Source organism: Littorina saxatilis, linkage group LG16, assembly GCF_037325665.1.
Source record: "Littorina saxatilis isolate snail1 linkage group LG16, US_GU_Lsax_2.0, whole genome shotgun sequence".
NCBI lineage: Eukaryota > Metazoa > Mollusca > Gastropoda > Littorinimorpha > Littorinidae > Littorina > Littorina saxatilis.
Genome location: NC_090260.1, coordinates 26,167,752 through 26,190,513, shown reverse-complemented (window position 1 = coordinate 26,190,513; position 22,762 = coordinate 26,167,752). Strand labels below are relative to the sequence as shown.

Genomic DNA, 22,762 nt, shown 5'->3' with positions numbered 1-22,762 from the left:
TGTGGCCAATCAGTATATTCCTCCCCCCCCCCCAGCCCCAGTTGATGTGTGCAATATGAGTCTTGCCCGCAAACACCTTTTAGCCGATCGACCACACAGTGATAGGACCCAGTTTTACCAATGTGTTTACTGACCTCACCCTGCGTGTAAAACGGGGCTGGTTGGAGGGTGGGGGATATCTCAGAGAGAAACAGCAACAGTTAGAAACTGACATGTGTTTGGTGGTATTTTAATGTGCTGTGTATTATTTGAGTCAGCATTAAAAACACGTAAAATGTCCACATACCAATTAACGTAATATGTGACCCTTCACCACGGAATAAGTCACATGTCACCTTTGCATGATTTTCATATTTGTACATTTTCCTAACGAGTTTTTTATGCTCTATCCAGTGGTGAAAACCGTTTTAGAAAAGAGCGAAAACTGTTTGAGTTATAAGCCTGTGACTAAGGTGACCCTCACACTGTTACCAGACACTCCCCGGACTTATATTAAGCCTAGCGCAGAACCGCGCGAGGTGACATGCGACTCATTTCGTGGTGGAGGGTCACATATTGTAATGTTTTTTTTTCTTTCTTTCTTTTTATCAGGTGTTCCTCTCTTTTGCAAGGAAGCACTCTACGTATATTATAATGTATGCCAATTTTAAAACACAAAACATGTTTACCTACTAGTTGTCCAAAATAATCTACGCAGCTTTAGGTTTTGATTTGTTGGGTCTGGTTGTGTTCTGCAGGGAGCTGCCTTCGTTCGGATGATAAACTTCATCATGGGAGAAGACCACTTCATTGCTGCATTGAATGTGAGTCCAGTCTTCTGTAATTGCATTGTCCGTGTGATTTTATAACAAACAAGAAATTCCTCCGAGGTAGGAAAAACACCCCCGTTGGTCAAAGGGAAATAACCATTCTCACTGCCACCAACTGAGAAGGTTATTTCCCTTTGACCATTAATATGTGCCTCTATAAGTCCTTGTAGAATCTTAATCCACCAATAACTCCCTAACCGTGTGTTTGACTGGTCCCAATTTTTGTAAGGACCGTCTCAGGAATGTATAGAACCAAGTTTGGTGACGATCGGTCCGTTCATTCTTGAGATCTATATGCGAACACAAACAAACAAACAAACACGAATCCTATACACACCCCTATACCGGGGGTGTAAAAAACCAAGAATTGTAGGTTATTGGAATGTTAAATTATTGACAACACAAAACGTTACCTTTACAGTACCGCGACCCAGTGATCTGTCAGGTTTGCTTGTTTGCTTAACGCCCAGCCGACCACGAAGGGCCATATCAGGGCGGTGCTGCTTTGACACATAACGTGCGCCACACACAAGACAGAAGTCGCAGCACAGGCTTCATGTCTCACCCAGTCACATTATTCTGACACCGGACCAACCAGTCCTAGCACTAACCCCATAATGCCAGACGCCAGGCGGAGCAGCCACTAGATTGCCAATTTTAAAGTCTTAGGTATGACCCGGCCGGGGTTCGAACCCACGACCTCCCGATCACGGGGCGGACGCCTTACCACTAGGCCAACCGTGCCGGTCATCTGTCAAGTAGACGGACAGACAAACACAAATGATACAATTTATAAACTTCTTGAAAATCGTCGATGAATCTCGCATGCAAGATGCCGGCGAGGTGATCCAATTTGTGTCTTTTTGTTCTGATTTTGGAAAGTTAGCAGCTAGTCTATCTGTTGTTATTTGTTTATATGTGTGCCATTTAATGTTACTCGTCAGTCATTTATTTCAACCAGTGCGTCACTGTATGCCACTTTTACGTGCATTCATTCAAGGGAGGCAACATCGTTATCTATCACTCTTTTCAGCAAGACAAGGAGAGAGTCAGAGATCGTTAGAGAGAGAGGGAGAGAGAAGGAGGGAGCGAGCAAGAGTGACTGAGGGAGAGAGGGAGTCAGGGATAGTGATACTGAGAGAGAGAGAGACAGAGAGAGAGAGAGAGACAGAGACAGAGAGAGAGAGGGGGAGAGAGAGAGAGAGAGAGAGAGAGAGAGAGAGAGAGACAGAGAGAGACAGAGAGAGACAGAGAGCGAGATGGAAAAGGAGGCAGAACAAAACAGGAAGACATGACGTACAACGTAAAATTAAAAATAAATTAATAAAAACAATCACTTAAAGAATGCATGCTACTTTGGATGTGTTTTTGCGCGTAAGTGTAAAAGACCATACCTTTGACAAAATATCCACACTGAAGTATACATACACACATACTCCTTGGGATTCTTGCAGGTCTATCTTCACAACCAGCAGTATGACGTAGCTGAACAGCAAGACCTGTGGGACGCTTTGGATCAGGTTTGTCAACGTTTCTTTTAAAGAAAAAACAAAACAAAAAAAACAAGAGAGAAATCGATAAAGCAAAAAATATGGGTTGAACCAACCTGCATCCAACCGAGGTCCCCCCCCCCCCCCCCCTCCCCCCCCCCAAAAAAAAGAAGAAAAAAAGAAGAAAAGGTTTGTTCCTTTTTTCTCAGCATTGATCTGCAGGTCATGTATCGTGCTAGTGGTCTAAGGGAAGCAACTGCAGTAAAGTACGAACGTAATGATAACTAACCTCCCCTTAAAAACACCCTAGAACTTGCACACTAAGTTGCAAGAAGGGCCGAATAAATACTGTTTCCCCGCCAACAACTTGTTTTCATTTCACAGCGTTGGAAATCGGTATCGGTCCAGACGGGAGCGTAGCCTACATGTGTAGGATGTGGGCATTCTGTAAAGTGGTAGGCGCAGCCGACGAACGCTGCAGAAGAAGAATCAATCAATCAATCAATGACGCTTATATCGCGCATATTCCGTGGGTACAGTTCTAGGCGCTCTGCAGTGATGCCGTGTGAGATGAAATTTTATACGGCCAGTAGATTGCAGCCATTTCGGCGCATATTTACCTTTATTCCAAGTCACACGGGTATAGGTAGACAATTATTAACTGTGCCTAAGCAATTTTGCCAGGAAAGACCCTTTTGTCAGTCGTGGGATCTTTAACGTGCACACCCAATGTAGTGTACACGGGGGGAGGGTTCGGACACCGAAGAGAGTCTGCACACAAAGTTGACTCTGAAATAAATTTCCGCCGAACCTGGGATCGAACTCACGCTGACAGCGGCCAACTGAATACAAATCCAGCGCGCTACCAACTGAGCTATATCCCCGCCCTTACGAAGAAGAAGAGATGCAAATGTTCTTAGACCTAACTGACTAAACCGAGGTTTGCTTGAGTGTACGTAATTGTATTTTATATCATTCTTTCTTCGTTGTTATCACACTTATTTATTCACTCCTTTAAGATGGGTAGGCCTATCCGTCTCAAATTCACCCTATCTTATTGATTTCCCTCAACAGTACTCAATGAACCACAGCCTGGGTCTCAATCTGACGGAGCTCCTGGATCCGTGGGTGACTCAGAAGAACTATCCTGTCGTCATGGTTCACTGGACTGATGCGGGGCAGGTGACCTTGACCCAGGAGCGTTTCTTGTCCTCAGACCCCTCCACTGAAGACAGCGCCCCCTACGGGTAAGGGGGAGAGAGAGACAGAGACAGAGAGAGACAGACAGGCATAGAGAGAGAGACAGAGAGACAGAGACAGAGAGAGACAGACAGGCAGAGAGAGAGAGAGAGAGAGAGAGAGACAGAGACAGACAGGCAGAGAGAGAGAGAGAGAGAGACAGACAGACAGACAGACAGACAGAGACAGAGTGTGTGTGTGTGTGTGTGTGTGTGTGTGCGTGCGTGCGTGCGTGCGTGCGTGTGTGTGTGTGTGTGTGTGTGTGTGTGTGTGTGTGTGTGTGTGTGTGTCACAGTTTTGTGTGTGACATACGACAGTCATAGACAGTATGAGGGTTTAAATTATCAAAGTCAGGGTTAGTCACGACATAGACAGTATGAGGGTTTACATTTTCAAAGTCAGGGTTAGTCTTCTCTGCAGATAGAGTTGGCATTTTTAGATGATTCATTCATTCCTTCATTCATTCCTGTATTAGTTGATTCATTCATTCATTCATTCATATAGAGTTAATGATTAATTATTAATCACAGATTATTTAGGGTCATAATTCTTCACGATTGCTTTTATGTATGCGCTATAGAAATCTTAATAAATAAAATAACAGATACAAGTGGGACATTCCTATTACCATGGCAACAATTGAACATCAAAACTTCAACCCGACAGCGTCTGACATCAGCTGGTTCAACAAGTCTCAAGATACACGTGCGTACATTTATTTATTGTTGTTTCAAAACTGAATTTGATTTGACAGAAAGTCAGAATAGTAAAGGGGAGTAACATTAAAAACGCTTGTTTACAAATAAGAGGTTATTCCCCTTACAACATTACATGATTTAGAAGACTGCATAAACGCGCGTGTTTGCGCGTGTGTGGTTGTGTGTGTGTACGTGCGTGCGTGCGTGTGTTGTGTGTGTGCAAGTGTGCATGCCTGCCTGCGCGTGCGTGTGTGTGTTGTGTGCACGCCTGCGTGCGCGCGTATGTGTGTGTGTGTGTGTGTGTGTGTGTGTGTGTGTGTGTGTGTATGTGTGTGTGTGTGTGTGTGTGTGTGTGTGTGTGTCACGCGCGGAACGCTCAATAACCCCACAACAGCTTCATCATTCAGTGGCCGACGCAACATGTGTTAAATGTGTGTGCACAGATACCATCACAAACACCACCATACGCATACCAGCACCGAACGGTACCAACTGGGTACTTGTCAACGTCCAGCAGTACGGCTACTACCGTGTCAACTACGACCAACGGACATGGACCGCTCTGATTGACCAGCTCAACACTGACCACAATGTAAGCTGCTTTTGGTTGAGTTAAGGCTAGGTGCCAGGTAGCTCCCCCCCCCCCCCCCCAGTCACCGTATGATGGGTAGAAAAAAACCCACATTAATTAAAAGTTTAATTGTTTTTGTTTTTGTTGCCAACATGTTTACGCATTTCATGTTTGACCCATGCTGGACATAAGCTTCATGATGAAGAACACTTCTTTGAGATAAAATGTTGTTTTACGCCCCTAAGGTGGTGAAACTATTAGGGGCAAGTGAGTTAAAATCCGGTATGGCGATGTTGTCTGCCACCACAATAATATAAATGTTGATGATAAAATGCGGTTATAAGGGGGCCTGGGTAGCTCAGCTAGGTGGTAGAGCACTACACGTGTGATCCTAGGATCTCGGGTTCGAATCCTGGCCGGAACGAACGCGGGTTAACTTTATGTGCAGACCCTGAGACGGTATCAACGCCCTCACGGTGAAACCATTCGGGGCATGTTCCCGCGTGTTACCCCGACTTAAGATGAGATAGATACGCAGTTGTATGCGTGTTTAGGAGCTACCTGCACTAATGGCAGAATGACCGAGGTCTGTTACGTGCCACTGTGGTGACACGGGGATGGGACATGGATACCGTAATTAGAGCGGTCCCAAGGATCACAAGTCCAGTGGCCGACCACGTTAGCCACCCCGCACCCCCCCTCCCCCCCGGGCCCCCCTCCCTTGTCACCGTGTTTCACAGGCTAGTTAATATACACATTACTTCAAGACCCATTTTAATACTTTATGAATCCCCTCCCTTTGACGGCTGGCCAGTTGATTCTCTGTATAAGGGCAGAATATACCTGCGCAGAGTCAGCGGCACAGACGACGCACTGCATATTATTTATGCTGCTTTGGGGATTATGACGAGAACTTGGCCTGTTTTCCTTTCACGCAACGTGTAGCGGGTTGGGATAATCTGCAGTGCGTCGTCGGTCCTGCTGAAGTTACATAGGTGAGCGGAGCCCCTTAGGCGTCACAGAGCACACCATTCTTTGGGAAGCATTTCATTGCCGCTCGCATTGTACAGGGTGACACGAAAAAAACAGATCCCACCAAAAGTTTAATATTTTCTGAAATAATCAGCCGATTCTTTTATTTTTTCAGGTGAGCCAAGCTGAAATGATGTTCTAACAGCCCACCAAGTTTGAGCTTCAAGATGTCATGGACAACGGAGCATAAGACATTTATAGTCGAGGCCTATTTTCGCCGGCGAACAGATTTGCTCGGGCTGCGCACAACAGACTCTCTGACTGAATCAATATTCCTCGGTGTCCTTGCTGATTTAGGTCGACCAGAGTGGGATCCCCTGTTAGGGTTTTTACTATTGAGGTTATTGACAGTCCCATGGTCTCTGAACTTATCCCTCCATCCATAGATAACTGATTTAACAGGAAAGTCTCTACGTCCAAACTGTCTTTTGAATTCCAGTTGAGCAGCGTGGATAGAATTCGACCGAAAATAGGCCTCGACTATAAATGTCTTATGCTCCGTTGTCCATGACATCTTGAAGCTCAAACTTGGTGGGCTGTTAGAACATCATTTCAGCTTGGCTCACCTGAAAAAATAAAAGAATCGGCTGATTATTTCAGAAAATATTAAACTTTTGGTGGGATCTGTTTTTTTCGTGTCACCCTGTACTTGAATACGCGGCAAGCATTCAAAATGACGTACACGATAGCATGTTGCAACCCCCCGCGGGTTAGGGGGAGTCCCATATTGGTTGGGACTAGAAAGAATTTACCCGATGCTACCCAGCATGTCGTAAGAGGCGACTAACGGTTCTGTTTCTTCTCTTCTTTTGTCTTATTTCTGCCTTACCAGTCCTTTCACCTATATTTCCTTCCAAGAAAACTCTCCCTACTATTCCCTGCAGTTTTCCAATTCTTTTCTTGTTGTCTTATTTCTACCTGACTGGATCCATCACCTTTATTTCACTTACCAAAAGTCTTCTTTTCCACATCCTTATTTCTCTGCACCCCGCATGTCGTATGAGGCGACTAACGGATTCTGTTTCTCCTTTTACCCTTGTTAAGTGGTTCTTGTATAGAATATAGTCAATGTTTGTAAAGATTTTAGTCAAGCAGTATGTAAGAAATGTTTAGTCCTTTGTACTGGAAACTTGCATTCTCCCGGTAAGGTCATATATTGTACTACGTTGCAAGCCCCTGGAGCAATTTTTTGATTAGTGCTTTTGTGAACCTTAAACACTTAACAAGTGGCTCTATCCCATCTCCCCCCCCCCCCCCCCCTTTCCCCTATCCCATCTCCCCTCTTTCCCTCGTCGCGATATAACCTTCGTGGTTGAAAACGACGTTAAACACCAAATAAAGAAAGAAAGCATGTTGGATGATACGTTTTGCAAATGTTGGTTGTTGTTTGTTTCGTTGGTTGTACGTTTCTTCATTTAATTTATATTTTCTTTTAGGTCATTGATCCCATCAACCGAGCTCAGATCATCAACGACGCCTGGAGTCTGGCTAAGTAAGTTATGCTAATCCTGTGTTCTTGGTAGAGGGAAAGAAAGATAGATAGATAGACGGACGGACACAGCTATATAATTATCATCAATGATGCCTACAGGCTGGCTAAGTAAGTCATGCTTATCTTTTGTTCTTGGTAGAGGGATAGTACCCGCTATTACGAGCTAGTCGTGTGACAGAGAGTTTTCTTGCACACGAGACTGTAGATGTTTCACGACGGCTTTAGCCGGAGTGAAACAGCAGCAGTCGAGTGTGCAAGAAAACTCTCTGTCACACGACTAGCTCGTAATGGCGATTATGTCTCACAGCTTCAACAGAGGAAAGAACAAACACGTTTTGCGTACTCACGCTTGATAAACCTAAACACAGGAGCAGCCATTGTGGAGAGATCTACTTTTTGACGAAAGTGACCGAACAACTATAAATGACGTCTCGGTATATGTGAATGACGTCACAGTCATCGTCACAGTCTGTATCTTTTGAAGCATCGCAATCTTCATGACGTCTTTCTGTGTCTGCATCCGCGAAATGTTTGTTCTTTCCGGGATCTTTGTCATCTATGTCTGAACTCTGTCCTTATAGTGTCAGACTAACAGGCCTCCTGAGCGAGCCACTTTCCAAGGGCAGCTAAATTCGCGTATGGAAACAGTACTGTCGTCTGGGATGCCGTTTTCAGTATTCTGAGCGTTGAAGAATTTGTAAAGAGAAGAAACGATAACAGCAGGAGAAATAAAAGTCGTGTGTGCATTTTGGGGCTTTTGGAGGGACGATTTCGAGTTTGAATCCGTTCTTGCACATGCTCCAAAGCGTGTAACATACAATCTTGCACACGTTTGCTTTAGTAGTGGCAAAGAAGGAAAGCGTGTGACATATAGACATATAGATAGATGTACGGACGTACATATATAGATGGTCAATGAAGTCTACAGTCTGGTTAAGTAAGTCATGTTTATCTTTCGTTCTTGGTAGAGGGATAGGTAGAAAGATAGATAGAGAGCGACACGGAAAGAGATGGAGAAGACAGAGAGAGAGAGAGAGAGAGAGAGAGAGAGAGAGAGAGAGAGAGAGAGAGAGAGAGAGAGAGCGAGGGAGCGAGAGAGCGAGAGAAAGAGTGAGAGAAAGAGGGAGCGAGAGAGAGAGAAAGAGCGTGGGGGGGGGGGGGGGGGGGTGGAGGTAGGAGACAATTAAATAGATTCATAGGAAGGTAAGTAGGAATATACACAGACAAGCAGACAGACCAGCAGATAGATAGATAGATATCTAAGAGAAACAAAGAGAGATAGATGCTATGTGGGAACCTGTTGTTTTATTTTGCATTTGTGTTTGCTGAGACTGTGCCTTTTCTATTCTGGACCAAAAAAACATTGATTTTACAGGGCTGGCAAGTTGAACATGAGCATCGCCCTTAAAACCTTCAACTTACTGCAGTCTGACAGCGATTACGTCCCCTGGCAAGCCATGGCAAGAGAGTTGTCCTACCTTGACTTGATGCTGAGCCGCACCGCTATTTATGGCATGTTTGAGGTACACGCTGACTGCGTGTGAGTGTGTGTGTGTGTGTGTGTGTATTGGGGGGGCAGGGGGTAAGCGCGTGTGTGTGTGTGCTAACAACAATTCTGTATAAAGTTTTGTTTGGAGAGAGAGTGCGACTGAGCAAGATTGAGAGAGAGTGTGAAGTCGAGAGAGAGAGAGAGAGAGAGAGAGAGAGAGAGAGAGAGAGAGAGAGAGAGAGAGAGAGAGAGAGAGAGAGAGAGAGGGCGAGAGAGAGAGACTGAGAGCGAGGGAGGGAGAGAGAGAGAGAGAGAGAGAGAGAGAGAGAGAGAGAGAGAGAGAGCGCACAAAGTCTATTTCTGCAAGATGTTAGTGATCTCCATTGTTATAGCCGTTGCACATGTATTGCAGATTTAAATAAATGTTTTGATGATTCATTGACTCACTGATTATTCGACGGATGTATTTCTTTCTTTTTTTGCCTCCCATGTTATTGCATCTAAAGTGATAGCCAAATCATATTTGTGATTGGTTGATCTATTGTTTGAATTTATTGATAAAAGTAATTCTTTGTGCTGCATGGTTGAAAATTCACAAAGTAAGCCTACTTGCAGAACACAATACTCTGGTGTGATTGATCACTCATTTTCTGGTTTTATTGGGTTGGTTGTGTGAAAGTTTGACAACTCCAGGCTGCATATGATTGTTTGAATGTTATTATTTCAGAGCTACATGGTCAACTTAGTGAACAGCACATTCGTCGAGCTTGGTACGAGCAATTCTCCTGCAGACCCGCCCATTCAAATGTAAGAATACTTTTATAAACTAATTTAGGCTTACATACACAGACACACAGATACGCATATGCACAGACACAGACCGATCGACACACCGACACACACACACACACACACACACACGCGCGCGCACGAACACATACACATACACGCACACACACACACACGCACGCACGCACACTTATGCACACACACACACACACACACACACGCACGCACGCGCACTCATGCACACACACACGCACACACACGCACACAAACACATACATCCATATGCACACGCACTAACACACACACACACTCACACACACACACACACACACACGCACGCACGCGCGCACGCACGCTCACACACACACACACACACACACACACACACACACACACACACACACACACACACACACACACACACACACATAATTTGTATTAGTAGAAAATGAGTTGTTCTTTCATTTGAGATCAAAAATGGGGTCACTTTTGCTTATTTAGATTTTTTGTGTATTTTAGTGTCTGCAAGTTTGCTTTTGCGAGTTTGACTTTGGGGGGTGTCATTGGTCTCCGGACCACTGCATAAACACTAACACATAAAAAATGAAACTTTCTCTTTCATACGGTAGGGGAATGAATGACCTTTCTGGCAATATACTTGGTTTTAATATAACTGGCCGCATCACAAAGATCTACAGCTAAATGTATCTGTGTACTTTTTTATGACGGGTAGTTCAGAAAGAATTGTTGTGTGTGTTTTTTGTTCGCTTTTTACATTTAGTCAAGTTTTGACTAAATGTTTTAACATAGAGGGGGGAATCGAGACGAGGGTCGTGGTGTATGTGTGTCTGTCTGTCTGTCTGTCTGTGTGTGTGGAGCGATTCAGACTAAACTACTGGACCGATCTTTATGAAATTTGACATGAGAGTTCCTGGGTATGATATCCTCAGACTGTTTTTTTTCATTTTTTTGATAAATGTCTTTGATGACGTCATATCCGGCTTTTCGTGAAAGTTGAGGCGGCACTGTCACGCTCTCATTTTTCAACCAAATTGATTGAAATTTTGGTCAAGTAATCTCCGACGAAGCCCAGACTTCGGTATTGCATTTCAGCTTGGTGGCTTAAAAATTAATTAATGACTTTGGTCATTAAAAATCTGAAAATTGTAAAAAAATTATTTTTTTATAAAACGATCCAAATTTACGTTCATCTTATTCTCCATCATTTTCTAATTCCAAAAACATATAAATATGTTATATTTGGGTTAAAAACAAGCTCTGAAAATTAAATATATAAAAATTATTATCAAAATTAAATTGTCCAAATCAATTTAAAAACACTTTCATCTTATTCCTTGTCGGTTCCTGATTCCAAAAACATATAGATATGATATGTTTGGATTGAAAACACGCTCAGAAAGTTAAAACGAAGAGAGGTACAGAAAAGCGTGCTATCTTTCTCAGCGCAACTACTACCCCGCTCTTCTTGTCAATTTCACTGCCTTTGCCATGAGCGGTGGACTGACGATGCTACGAGTATACGGTCTTGCTGCGTTGCATTGCGTTCAGTTTCATTCTGTGAGTTCGACAGCTACTTGACTAAATGTTGTATTTTCGCCTTACGCGACTTGTTTGTTTTGATTTCGAGATTTGGATTGCCTGATCATATCATATCATGAATGGTACTCTTTCAGTTTCCAGCGAGAGAGAATAGTGTCTTACGCTTGCAACTATGGAATCGAACTATGCAGAGAAGAGGCAAAGACCCAGTTTGCTACCTGGAAGAACAACCCGTCTGTGAACAGGTGTGCTCTATATTTTTGTTCATATATTTGTTGAAAGAGTAATCCTTCCTCCCTGATGTGAAGTTTATGCTTGTTAGATTGTTAAAGCATTCCAAATAGTACCCTCTTAAGTAGACCCTATATTTTTATGTCTGGTTGTGTTGTTTGCCTTTATTATGGTTGTTACTATAATTTCGGACCAATACCTCGTTTTTAGAAACATGTTCAACATGATTGCTTGCAGTGTATGTGTCCACGTGGAATATGAAGTGGCATCTGTGTTGGACAATGTACCAAACATATTATGTCAAACTTAAGCCTGGCCAACTACCTATTCGTAGCATTTCATACTCCATACCACATTAATTTTGTTAACTGTGACAGACAAACACGGTTATCAGGGCCGGACCCAGGGGGGGGGTTCCAGGGGTTCCGGAACCCCACCCCTGGAAAAAGCATGTACCTTGCATGCTTTGAGTGGTTTGGTTTTTTTTTTACTAGTTTTAGCACCAAAACAATGCTGCTCTTAACCCTCAAAACAAGGCCCAGAATGCACCAGATTGCACAGATTTTAACCGTTTTTCAAAAATTTTCCGGGGGAACATGCCCCCGGACCCCTCTAGTTCGCGCGCCTGCTTTGCAGGCGCACGCTTGTGGCTTCGCCACTTCGCTGATTTCCCCCCCCCCCAAAAAAAGGAGGAACCCCCCCTTACAACTCATTTGGTCCGGCCCTGGTTATAAAGCACAGACTCGAACTTTCCAGTCTTCACATCTTTACTCTCGAAGACGACAAGGGAAACAACCCATGATACAGACGGAGTTTGCTGCTGCTTAGCCTCCCCTTAGTATACATGGAATTCCAAGAACACAAGTATAAAACATGGATACGGCAATGGGCCTCAGGCCATCAACAACACTTGAAATAGAAATCGCGAGACGGGACTGCACCAGCTGCTTTGCCTGTTGATCTAGTTTAACTCCTCCGCGCTTCAATATGTCTTTGGTCCGAAGTCCGAAGTCAATCCATGGTTTAATATCACGGACACGTTTCAAATGGAAGCCTATCAATGCGTAGTTCACGCCATTCTTGGTCACGTAAAATAAGCATTTGCTTGGGTTCGTGTCCTGGCTGCATATTTTCAATTGTTTCATATGTCATGTATTTTGAATGAAATTTTGTTTAAACCAGTTCACGCCAAATCTCGCAATAGTTGAGCTCCGCATGCGTTTAGCTAAAGCGTGGCTAGTATGCCATCCTACGATCGAGCTTGTAGTTGGCCGCTGTCAGCGTGAGTTCGATCCCAGGTTCGGCGGAAATTTATTTCACAGAGTCAACTTTGTGTGCAGACTCTCTTCGGTGTCCGAACCTCCCCCCGTGTACACTACATTGGGTGTGCACGTTAAAGATCCCACGATTGACAAAAGGGTCTTTCCTGGCAAAATTGCTTAGGCACAGTTAATAATTGTCTACCTATACCCGTGTGACTTGGAATAATAGGCCGTGAAAGGTAAATATGCGCCGAAATGGCTGCAATCTACTGGCCGTATACAATTTCATCTCACACGGCATCACTGCAGAGCGCCTAGAACTGTACCCACGGAATATGCGCGATATAAGACTCATTGATTGATTGATTGATTGATTGATTGATTGATTGATATTGATTGATTGATTGATATTGATTGATTGATTGATTGTATTTGAGTGCTCACAGTTTTGTATGCAACCTTAAAATCAGTTGCAGTGCCGAATGTCTCGTTTAAATCGAGAGCAGTGTCTTCAACTTACAAGGAAAGTATTGCAAGTTCTTTGTAAATTGTCTTCCTTTTTTTCCAGCATTGATGTGAACATGCGAGATGTGATCTACTGCAATGCCATCCGGTTCGGAACAAAGGCAGACTGGGAGTTTGTCCTGGAGCAGTACAAGAACACGTCGTCTTCCAGCCTTCGAGCGGCGCTGGCCTGCACCGGTCAAGTCTGGCTTCTGCAACGGTATGCTTGTGTGGAGTTTTCAGTGACAGTCGCTTTGACCTCACGCTCGGTTGCAATCTTTATGGCAATATAGTTTAGGTATGACTTCCAATCAAATCTGGATAAATGAGAGAGAAATTGAAGTTTTACGCCCTCACAGCATAGTCATCAGGGGCATAATTATTCTCCGACTTGAAGGAGATACACAAGTGTATGACATCTGCACTTATGGCAGAATGACCGAGGTCTGTTACGTGCCACTATGGTTACACGGGGTTGGGACATGGATACCGTCTCTGGGTTTGCACATAAAGTTGACCCGTGTCCGTCCCAGCCCGGATTCGAACCTGCGACGCTAGGATCAAAAGTCCCATTCGCTACCACCTGAGCTAACCGTCCCCTATATGAATAAATCGCCATCTCGGTAAAAAAAAAATGTTTTTAAAAAAACACGCCAATTATAAGAAGCTGTACACATATTACCATTCTGAGAAACAAAGTGAAGTAAGCGTTCTAAATAAATACATACGACATGTGCAATAATGTGAGATGTGCGGAACAAAATCCTCTAACATCTGAGAGAATAACAAGCATTGAAATGAACCAGTGACGTTGTCCTCCAAAAGGGTGATTGCCGCATGCAGGCTCGAATGTTTCTCATTGTCCAAGGATCTCTCGCTAACATTTACGTAATCAATAGACAAGAATAATTGTAAGTTTTTGACGAAACAAAACGTTACATTTACAATTATTAGGTTTTTTTATTCTGAATTTTGGAACGTTAGCAGTCTATCGTGTTTTTTTTAAATTGTGTACACAAGACTTTTTTGTTTTTTTAAATTGTGTACACAAGACTTTTTTGTTTTTTTTAAATTGTGTACACAAGACTTTTTTGTTTTTTTAAATTGTGTACACAAGACTTTTTTGTTTTTTTAAATTGTGTACACAAGACTTTTTTGTTTTTTTAAATTGTGTACACACGACTTTTTTGTTTTTTTAAATTGTGTACACAAGACTTTTTTGTTTTTTTAAATTGTGTACACAAGACTTTTTTGTTTTTTTAAATTGTGTACACAAGACTTTTTTGTTTTTTTGCAATCAAGCACACAAGCACAAACATTAATGCAGGATTGCTGCTTTTTGTTTTGTTTTGTTTGTGTTTTGGTCGTTTGTTGTTGTTGGTTTTGTTGTTGTTATTGGGTTTTTTATTTTTTTTGTGGTGGTTTTGTTTTGGGGGGAGGCGGGTCCGAAGGAGTTAGAGACTATATAAATATATAGCGTCTGTCCACACTGTTTTTAGTGGGTAAACATGTTTCTCTACGCTATCAGACGTGTTTTCTTTTACTGTTGAATTTGTTGTGGCGGGGAGATATATTAAGGGAAAACAATAGTATTCATTCTCCTTTAAAGGCACAGTAAGCCTCCCGTAAACCATCACAGAGCTCCCCGAGCGTCTAAATACAGTACAAGCATACTTCCATTTGAACGCTCACCGAACGGGAACATCCTGGCTGCTTTCTGTCGAGCGTGAGACATTTTCAAAGAATTTATTTTCGTAGACTTGTTCCGTTAACAACAACGGCGCCTCGTTTTTGCGCTAGACCTAACTTTTAAAATCTAAATAATAAATTGACAGCTTGTTACACAAACATTCTTTAATCATAAAAGAATTCGTTTTTCATCAAGACAAGATCAGAACAATTCGAAGTTGTGAAAGTTTAAAAAAAGAAAAGCCCGGAAGCAGGGTCACGCAAGGGTCGTAGCAGACGACGGCCGGTTTATCAGTGCAAATCGCCGTTCCTCTCAACAGTCAAAAGCCATCGCTAGAGTTCTTGTGAACCACAGCCGTTGTTTCGTGCATAAAAAAACGTGCTATTGTAGATAAGCTCACGTCGAGTCGCATTCAAATGACTAACTATGACGACTGCATTGTGAAAAGGGAAAACTGGATCACACGGGTTCACGATGGCTCAGGGGTAAGATAAACCACGCAAAAATAAATTCTTTGAAAATTGTTCGCTCTTTACGGAGGGCACTGTAGTGTTTGAGAATCTGTTACCATCTAAGGGAAGCAACTGCTACTAATGTGTTAAGTAACTAACGAGAGTTAGTTCCCTTGTTACATACACTGATCATCTTCATGGCTGACAATAAACACAGCTTGCCCCCTCAAACCATCGTTTGTCGGCTTTATCGTATACATGCATGGTGAACGTGTATCCACCTTCATCACAGACATCATATTGGCGACGAGGTAAATTATTTTACATACATATATCGGCTCTACCTTGTGCAAGAACTTTGTAATTTCACTTTTCTGATTTGCCACGTGCTTCTCAACTTTCAACATGGCTGAACAGTTATCTGCACTACCTACTTATCCTTCGTTTGACTGTTCGTCTGATGGCGTGTCTATCAGATGGAGCAAGTGGATCGTAAGACTAGAGAACCTGTTCGTTGCATTCAACATTGCCAACGACAAGAGGAAGAAAGCGTTGCTGCTTACGTACGCTGGGAACGATCTGAATGACATTGTGGACTCTTTTCCAGCTGCTGATCTGACCCCTCGGGATGGTGAGACTCACTTCCAGAAACTTGTTGATCGTATCAATGAACATTTTAACCCACAGATCAACAGAGAGTATCAGGTTTTTACCTTCAGACAGCTCACGCAAACATCTGACAGTGTTGACATGTTTTATCAACAGCTGAAACGACATGCCTCTCTCTGTAACTTTGCCAACATTGAGTCTGAAATTAAATCGCAGCTGATAACCGGTTGCAAAGTGAACAAGGTGCGAGAGAAGGGCCTGAGCAACCCAGGAATAACACTGTCTGACCTCCTGCAGTATGCCCGCACATTGGAGTTGACTGCTTCTTACTCAAGAAAAATGCATGAAGACGTTGCAGTTAACCGACTCCATCGTTCAGCTACATCAAGCCAGCATCAGCCTGATCGACGTCATCACCAGCCCCGCCGTAGTCAAGCCTCACACCGTCATAACCAGCCAACCGAGCAATGCAAGAACTGTGGTGGTACATGGCCGCATGAGAAGGGACAGCATTCGTGCCCTGCTTTCAACAAACAGTGCCGCTCCTGTGGAAAATTCAACCACTTCTCATCCGTCTGCCGTTCCAGTCCACGCAACACGGCAAGATCAGGGACAGGTGGAAGGGGCAGTGCATCCTCTTCCTCCTCCTCCCAACAGCCTCGCTCTATCAAGCACAAGCCCAAACCTGTTCACCACGTTGAGCAACATGGTGAATGTGACAACAACGACGCTTCGTTCATCGACGACGGCAACGACGCAGACACTGAGTATGTCTTCACTGCAAACGGCAACTCGAATCAACTGCCACGCTTCAAGGTCTACCTCAACGGACAACAGACAACCTTCCTTGCTGATTCCGGAGCTACAGTCAATCTGCTATCACGGACAGATTATGAAAGTCTTACACCAAAGCCACCGCTCAGCCCGTCAAACGTGAGAATCTCTGCGTACGGCAATCAACACTCCATCCGTGCGTTTGGACAGTTTTGCGCTGAACTACACACTGACACAGCATCCTGCTCAGCCACGATATGTGTTGTTCCAGGCAATGAGAAACCCATCCTGAGCTGGTCAACCTCGCAAACACTCAAGCTGCTGACCACCGTCCACTGCATCGAGCACAAAACTCAGCAAGAGAACCAGCTTGGTAAACTCAATGATCGACAGATCAAACTCCACATCGACGAGACGGTACAGCCTGTCGCTCAGCACTACCGTCGTGTTCCCTTTCATGTCCGCAAGCATGTGGAAGAACAAATCCGAAAGGATGAAGAACTTGGTGTCATCGAGAAGGCAACTGGTCCAACACCATGGGTATCTCCTATAGTTGTGGTGCCTAAACCCAAGTCTCCAGGCAAGGTACGCGTGTGCGTCGACATGCGTTCTGCAAACAAGGCCATCAGGAGAGAACATCATGCTACCCCAACACTTGATGAACTGAAAACCATGCTCGCAGGTGCTAAAGTTTTCAGCAAGCTTGACCTGAACCAAGGCTACAACCAGCTAGAACTAGCTGAGGAGTCACGCTACATCACGACGTTCTCCACACATCTTGGTCTCTACAGATACCGACGCCTCTTCTTTGGTGTGAACTCCGCAAGCGAGATCTTCCAAGAAACCATCAGGCAAGTACTGTCTGGCCTCAAGGGTGTCGTAAACATCAGTGACGACATTCTCTGCTACGGTACGTCACAGCAAGACCATGACAACAACCTACGCGCTCTCATGCAGCGTCTCCGTGAGAAAGACCTCACTCTCAACACTGACAAGTGTGAGTACAACAAGAAGTCGCTTGAGTTCCTTGGTCATATCTTCGGGGAAGACGGCATCACCCCAAGCCAAGACAAGCTCAAGACCATTCTTGAACTGCCAACACCAACCAACGCATCTGAAGTAAGAAGTCTTCTCGGCATGATGAACTTCTGTGGTGCACACTTCATTCCAAACTATGCAACACTCACCCATGAACTCCGTCTGCTGACAAAGAAGACAACACCATGGTCGTGGAATGAAAAGCATGACGCAGCCCTCGGAACGCTGAAAGCAGAACTCAGCAAAGCAACGACTCTTGCTTACTTCAATCCAGGAAAACCGACAGAGATCTACACCGACGGCAGTCCTGTAGGCATCTCTGCAGTCCTGACCCAAGACAAGCGCATCATCCAGTTTGCAAGCCGAGCGCTCACTCCAACAGAACAAAGATATTCACAGACAGAACGTGAAGCACTCGCAATCACATGGGCCTGTGAATATTTCCACATCTACCTGTTTGGTGCTACATTCACTGTCTACACTGACCACAAGCCTTTGGTCAGCATGTTCAACAACCCTCGTGCTCAACTCTCTGCTCGTGTTGAACGCTGGGTACTGAGAACACAGCCCTACGAAATGACTGTTCAGTACCGACCTGGTTTCGACAACCCCGCCGACTATCTGAGTCGACATCCAGTCCAACAGCATCCCAGCAGCAGAGAAGAGAAGATCGCAGAAGAGTATCTTCACTACGTTGTCGACACGTCCACTCCAAAAGCCATGACGTTAGACACAGTCATCTCAGAAACAGCGAAAGATGTCACCCTTACGGCAGTGATCAACGCAATCCTTACCAGTGACTGGGAAGCCAAAGACGACGTTGACACAAAAACTTTCAGAACCCTCTACTTGTGTCGTTCAGAACTCTCACTCAGTCACAACGCATCAGTTCTACTCAAGGGTACACGCATCGTTCTCCCAGAGTCTCTTCATCTTCAAGCTGTGAAAGTCGCTCACACTGGACATCAAGGCATCGTCAAGACAGTCGCCCTGCTTCGAGAAAAGGTTTGGTTCCGACGAATGCAAGAGACTGTTGAGAAAGCGGTGAAAAACTGCTTAACCTGTCAAATCTCCACTCCCACACCAGCCAGAGAACCGCTGAAGATGTCTCCACTGCCCACAGCACCTTGGTCTGAACTGAGTGCTGATTTCGCAGACGCACCCAACGGAAACATTCTCCTTGTCATCACAGATGAATATTCCAGATTCACCGTTGTTGACATTTTGCAATCAACATCCAGCCGGAGTGTGATTCCACGTCTCGACAAAATCTTCGCAGAATACGGCATACCAGATGTTCTGAAGACAGACAATGGCCCACCATTCAACAGCCACGAGTTCGCGACATACGCAACACACACCGGGTTCAAGCACAGGAAGATCACCCCCCTGTGGCCCCGTGCAAATGGAGAAACGGAACGCTTTATGCGTACCATCAAGAAGACTGTCAAAGCCGCCCATGCACAACAGCTGAACTGGAAACAGGAAATGTACAAGTTTCTTCTTGACTACAGAACAACTCCACACTGCACAACTGGTGTCGCCCCTGCTACTGCCCTCTTTGGTCGCAACATCAAGAACAGACTACCACAACTCCCGCCGCAGCAGCCAGCGGACGCAAAGATGAGACAACAGGATGCCCGCGCCAAAGCCAAGATGAAGCTCTACGCAGACAACAAGAACTATGTCAAACCAAGCAACCTTCAGATTGGTGATTCTGTTCTCATCAAGGACACTTCCATTAAGAAGTCTACTCCTCCATTCAACCCAACACCCCTCACTGTTGTGTCAAAGAACGGTTCTATGATCTCTGCGTGCCGAGGAAACAAGATAATCACGCGAAACAGCAGTTTCTTCAAACGCTCCCCCAGACATCCAACTCCTTCAGAAACAAATGACGCTGAAGCTGACGCCGAAGCTGAAACTGAAGCTGTTACTCTTCCTCACACAGATGAACCAAACTCGCAACATGCACACAACAAGCAAAACCAAAACGCACAAAACACACATACTAACGTCGCACCAACTCCACGTCGTTCGCACAGGGAAAAACATTTACCTACCAAACTGCAAGATTTTGTTCTGACTTGAACGTTGAACTGACTGATGTTTTGTAAAATCATTTTATTTCTGGTGCCTGTGCAGACATTTTATTTTCAAGATTTTCCATGTCAAGTGCCTATTGTGTCGTTTTATTTCACATTGCTGTTTAGCATCATTTCTCAGTATTTTTGGGTAACACGTAAATTCAGTTTTGTTTTGTTTTTCTTTAATGAGAAGGGAAGATAAGTACACTAATTTCTACTTTGATTATCATTGTTAGTACTTTCAAAATTCATAAGGCTGAAGCATTACTTCATAAGATTTGGAGTGAGAACACTTTTCTTGTTGAATGTAAAGTTAAACATTTCTAGTCAGCATTACATTTCTACTTCTAGGCATCATTCTTTAATCTTCAGGAGAAGATATCATTTCTTATCATTTTGCTTGTCCAGTTATCCATTTTGTAATTTTGGATTTTACTTCTTAAAATTCAAGAAGGGGAGAGATGTAGTGTTTGAGAATCTGTTACCATCTAAGGGAAGCAACTGCTACTAATGTGTTAAGTAACTAACGAGAGTTAGTTCCCTTGTTACATACACTGATCATCTTCATGGCTGACAATAAACACAGCTTGCCCCCTCAAACCATCGTTTGTCGGCTTTATCGTATACATGCATGGTGAACGTGTATCCACCTTCATCACAGACATCATAGGCACCTAGGATGTTCTCAATTGGTGAGTGTTTAAATGAAATGGTGTTTGTACTGTGTGTAAAAGCCTGACCGTATCTGTGATGGTTTACGGGAGGCTTACTCTGCCTTTAAATTGGATTTTACTAGCAGTTTGCATATATACCAGAGGTGTTTTAATTCTTTAGTGTTGTCAGTTTTGCATTTAGGTTTGAATTGTTTCTGGGTTTTTTTCTGAAACTGTGCTTTCTACCTTCTTCTGTGTCAGCCTGCTTGACATGACGCTGGACTCCACCGTGATACGCGCACAGGATGTGCGATCTGTGGTTCAAGCGGTATCGTCAAACCCTGTAGGACGGGACATGACCTGGGCCTTCCTGCAACAACACTTTGACATTCTACCTAACTTGTAAGTATCAGGCTCACGACGTTTGACGTTTGAATTCAAAGTTAAAAAACAAAGGAATTCTGTACTCACCGACACAAGGACAGCACAATGCGCAGTACGAATTTTTGCTCATGAAAACTTCATCAGTCATTTTGTTGTTTAGATTTTGTTTGAATTCAAGTTAACCTTTACTGCTTTAAGAGTGACATGATCAGAATGAAAGGTTGTCTTCAACTAATGTAATTTTGTGTACGCCGCATCATTGGTTTTTGTGTGTACATTTTTGAATACAATGGTTGAGACTTCCATTAATGTAATTTTGTGCAAACAGGATCCTTGTTTCTGCGTGTGTGCAAATATTTTAATAAAATGGTTGAGATCAAATAAAAATTAGAAAGTCAGGAAACTCTTCGGCTGGGGATGGAAAAGAAATCTACATTTAGAAAGAAGGGAAGAAAAGTCATGGCCCAGATATGGCCATAACATTGGTGTTCTATTAAGAAAGTAAAAACTTGACATAAATAGCAAAATTGAGGCTGGCTAGAGTAGCAATATGTTCAAAATCGCACACAAGTTGCAGAAGGGAAAAAACAACGAGAAAGTCTATGTGAAAGTTTGACCTTTGTGATTTAGATTGACCCCTTTTGCCTCAGTTTTCTGTCAACAGTAAAATATGTCTGTTTAAGCGTAGGCATATTTCAGGAATTGTATCTTTGCCAACAACGAGACGATAATGCCAAGTCAAGTCTCGTTTCACATATTTTAAACAACAACACAATGCTTGTAAAAAATAATGTGTTCTAGCTGTATACCTAGGATCCTTTCATGAAGACCAAACCATTGGCCACTGTAAAAAGGTCAAGGTACTCCCATAACCATATTTGTTCGTAGGGGAGATAGATGTTAGAAATCTCAACTTTTCTAAGGCCAGCTTCATGAGGGCGGTGCTTATATATCTTCTCTCCGTCGCTGCGTTTGCCTTTCCCGGACATAAATAGGTAAGGGCCTGGTGCCCATTTCCAGCTGGGGGGACTAGAGAGGGCTCGGAAAAATCGGGTATTTCTACTCTCCCCGGGTGGGGGATCGACGTACCCACGACCTTCAGCGTGAGAGACTAGCGGTCTAACCGCTGTGTCACCCCAGCTTCTGCATTGTTACATGCATCTAAACAAAGAAAAGTTCAGCAGAACAATGGTGGCTGCGCGTAAAATGTCCTCACGTGTTTAACGAAGACGACAAATTAAAGATTATCGTCTTCGTTCATCACGTGAGTACAGTATGTTGTGGTCTTTTTATTTAAAAAAAAACCTTTTACCTGAAACTGTTGTGAAACTGTAATTCTCTCCACAGCATGACAACGGGCAGCTTCGGAAGAATGGTTGTCTTCGTGACCCGGCACTTCAACACGCAGTATCAGATGGAGGAGGTATGTGTTTCATGTGTACTGATAAACCCAGTCTGTTTCGCGTGCTTCCAAGTTAGAGGAGGCATGTGTTTCATGTGTACTGATAAACCCAGTCTGTTGTGTGTGCTTCCAAGTTAGAGGAGGCATGTGTTTCATGTGTACTGATAAACCCAGTCTGTTGTGTGTGCTTCCAAGTTAGAGGAGGCATGTGTTTCATGTGTACTGATAAACCCAGTCTGTTTTGTGTGCTTCCAAGTTAGAGGAGGCATGTGTTTCATGTGTACTGATAAACCCAGTCTGTTTCGCGTGCTTCCAAGTTAGAGGAGGCATGTGTTTCATGTGTACTGATAAACCCAGTCTGTTTTGTGTGCTTCCAAGCCAGATGAGATGTCTGTTTTGTGTGTACTGATAAACGCAGTCTGTTGTGTGTGCTTCCAAGTTAGAGGAGTTTTTTTGTGTTAATGTTTGCTGATAAATCCAGTCTGTTGTGTGTGCTTCCAAGTCAGA

The 22,762-nt window shown here is 43.8% G+C and overlaps 1 protein-coding gene across 1 annotated transcript in view; it reads left to right on the top strand.

Annotated features, from left to right (window-relative positions):
• The window catches only part of LOC138950689 (uncharacterized), a gene marked incomplete in the record, with an annotated part of 144,084 nt that overhangs the window by 112,295 nt on the left and 9,027 nt on the right, over positions 1–22,762 (top strand). Inside the window, 12 exon segments of the mRNA XM_070322403.1 lie at positions 738–803; positions 2,264–2,329; positions 3,374–3,546; positions 4,143–4,243; positions 4,680–4,828; positions 7,276–7,331; positions 8,707–8,854; positions 9,548–9,627; positions 11,304–11,414; positions 13,231–13,386; positions 20,731–20,871; positions 22,201–22,276. Coding sequence (XP_070178504.1) covers positions 738–803; positions 2,264–2,329; positions 3,374–3,546; positions 4,143–4,243; positions 4,680–4,828; positions 7,276–7,331; positions 8,707–8,854; positions 9,548–9,627; positions 11,304–11,414; positions 13,231–13,386; positions 20,731–20,871; positions 22,201–22,276 — 1,323 coding nt within the window.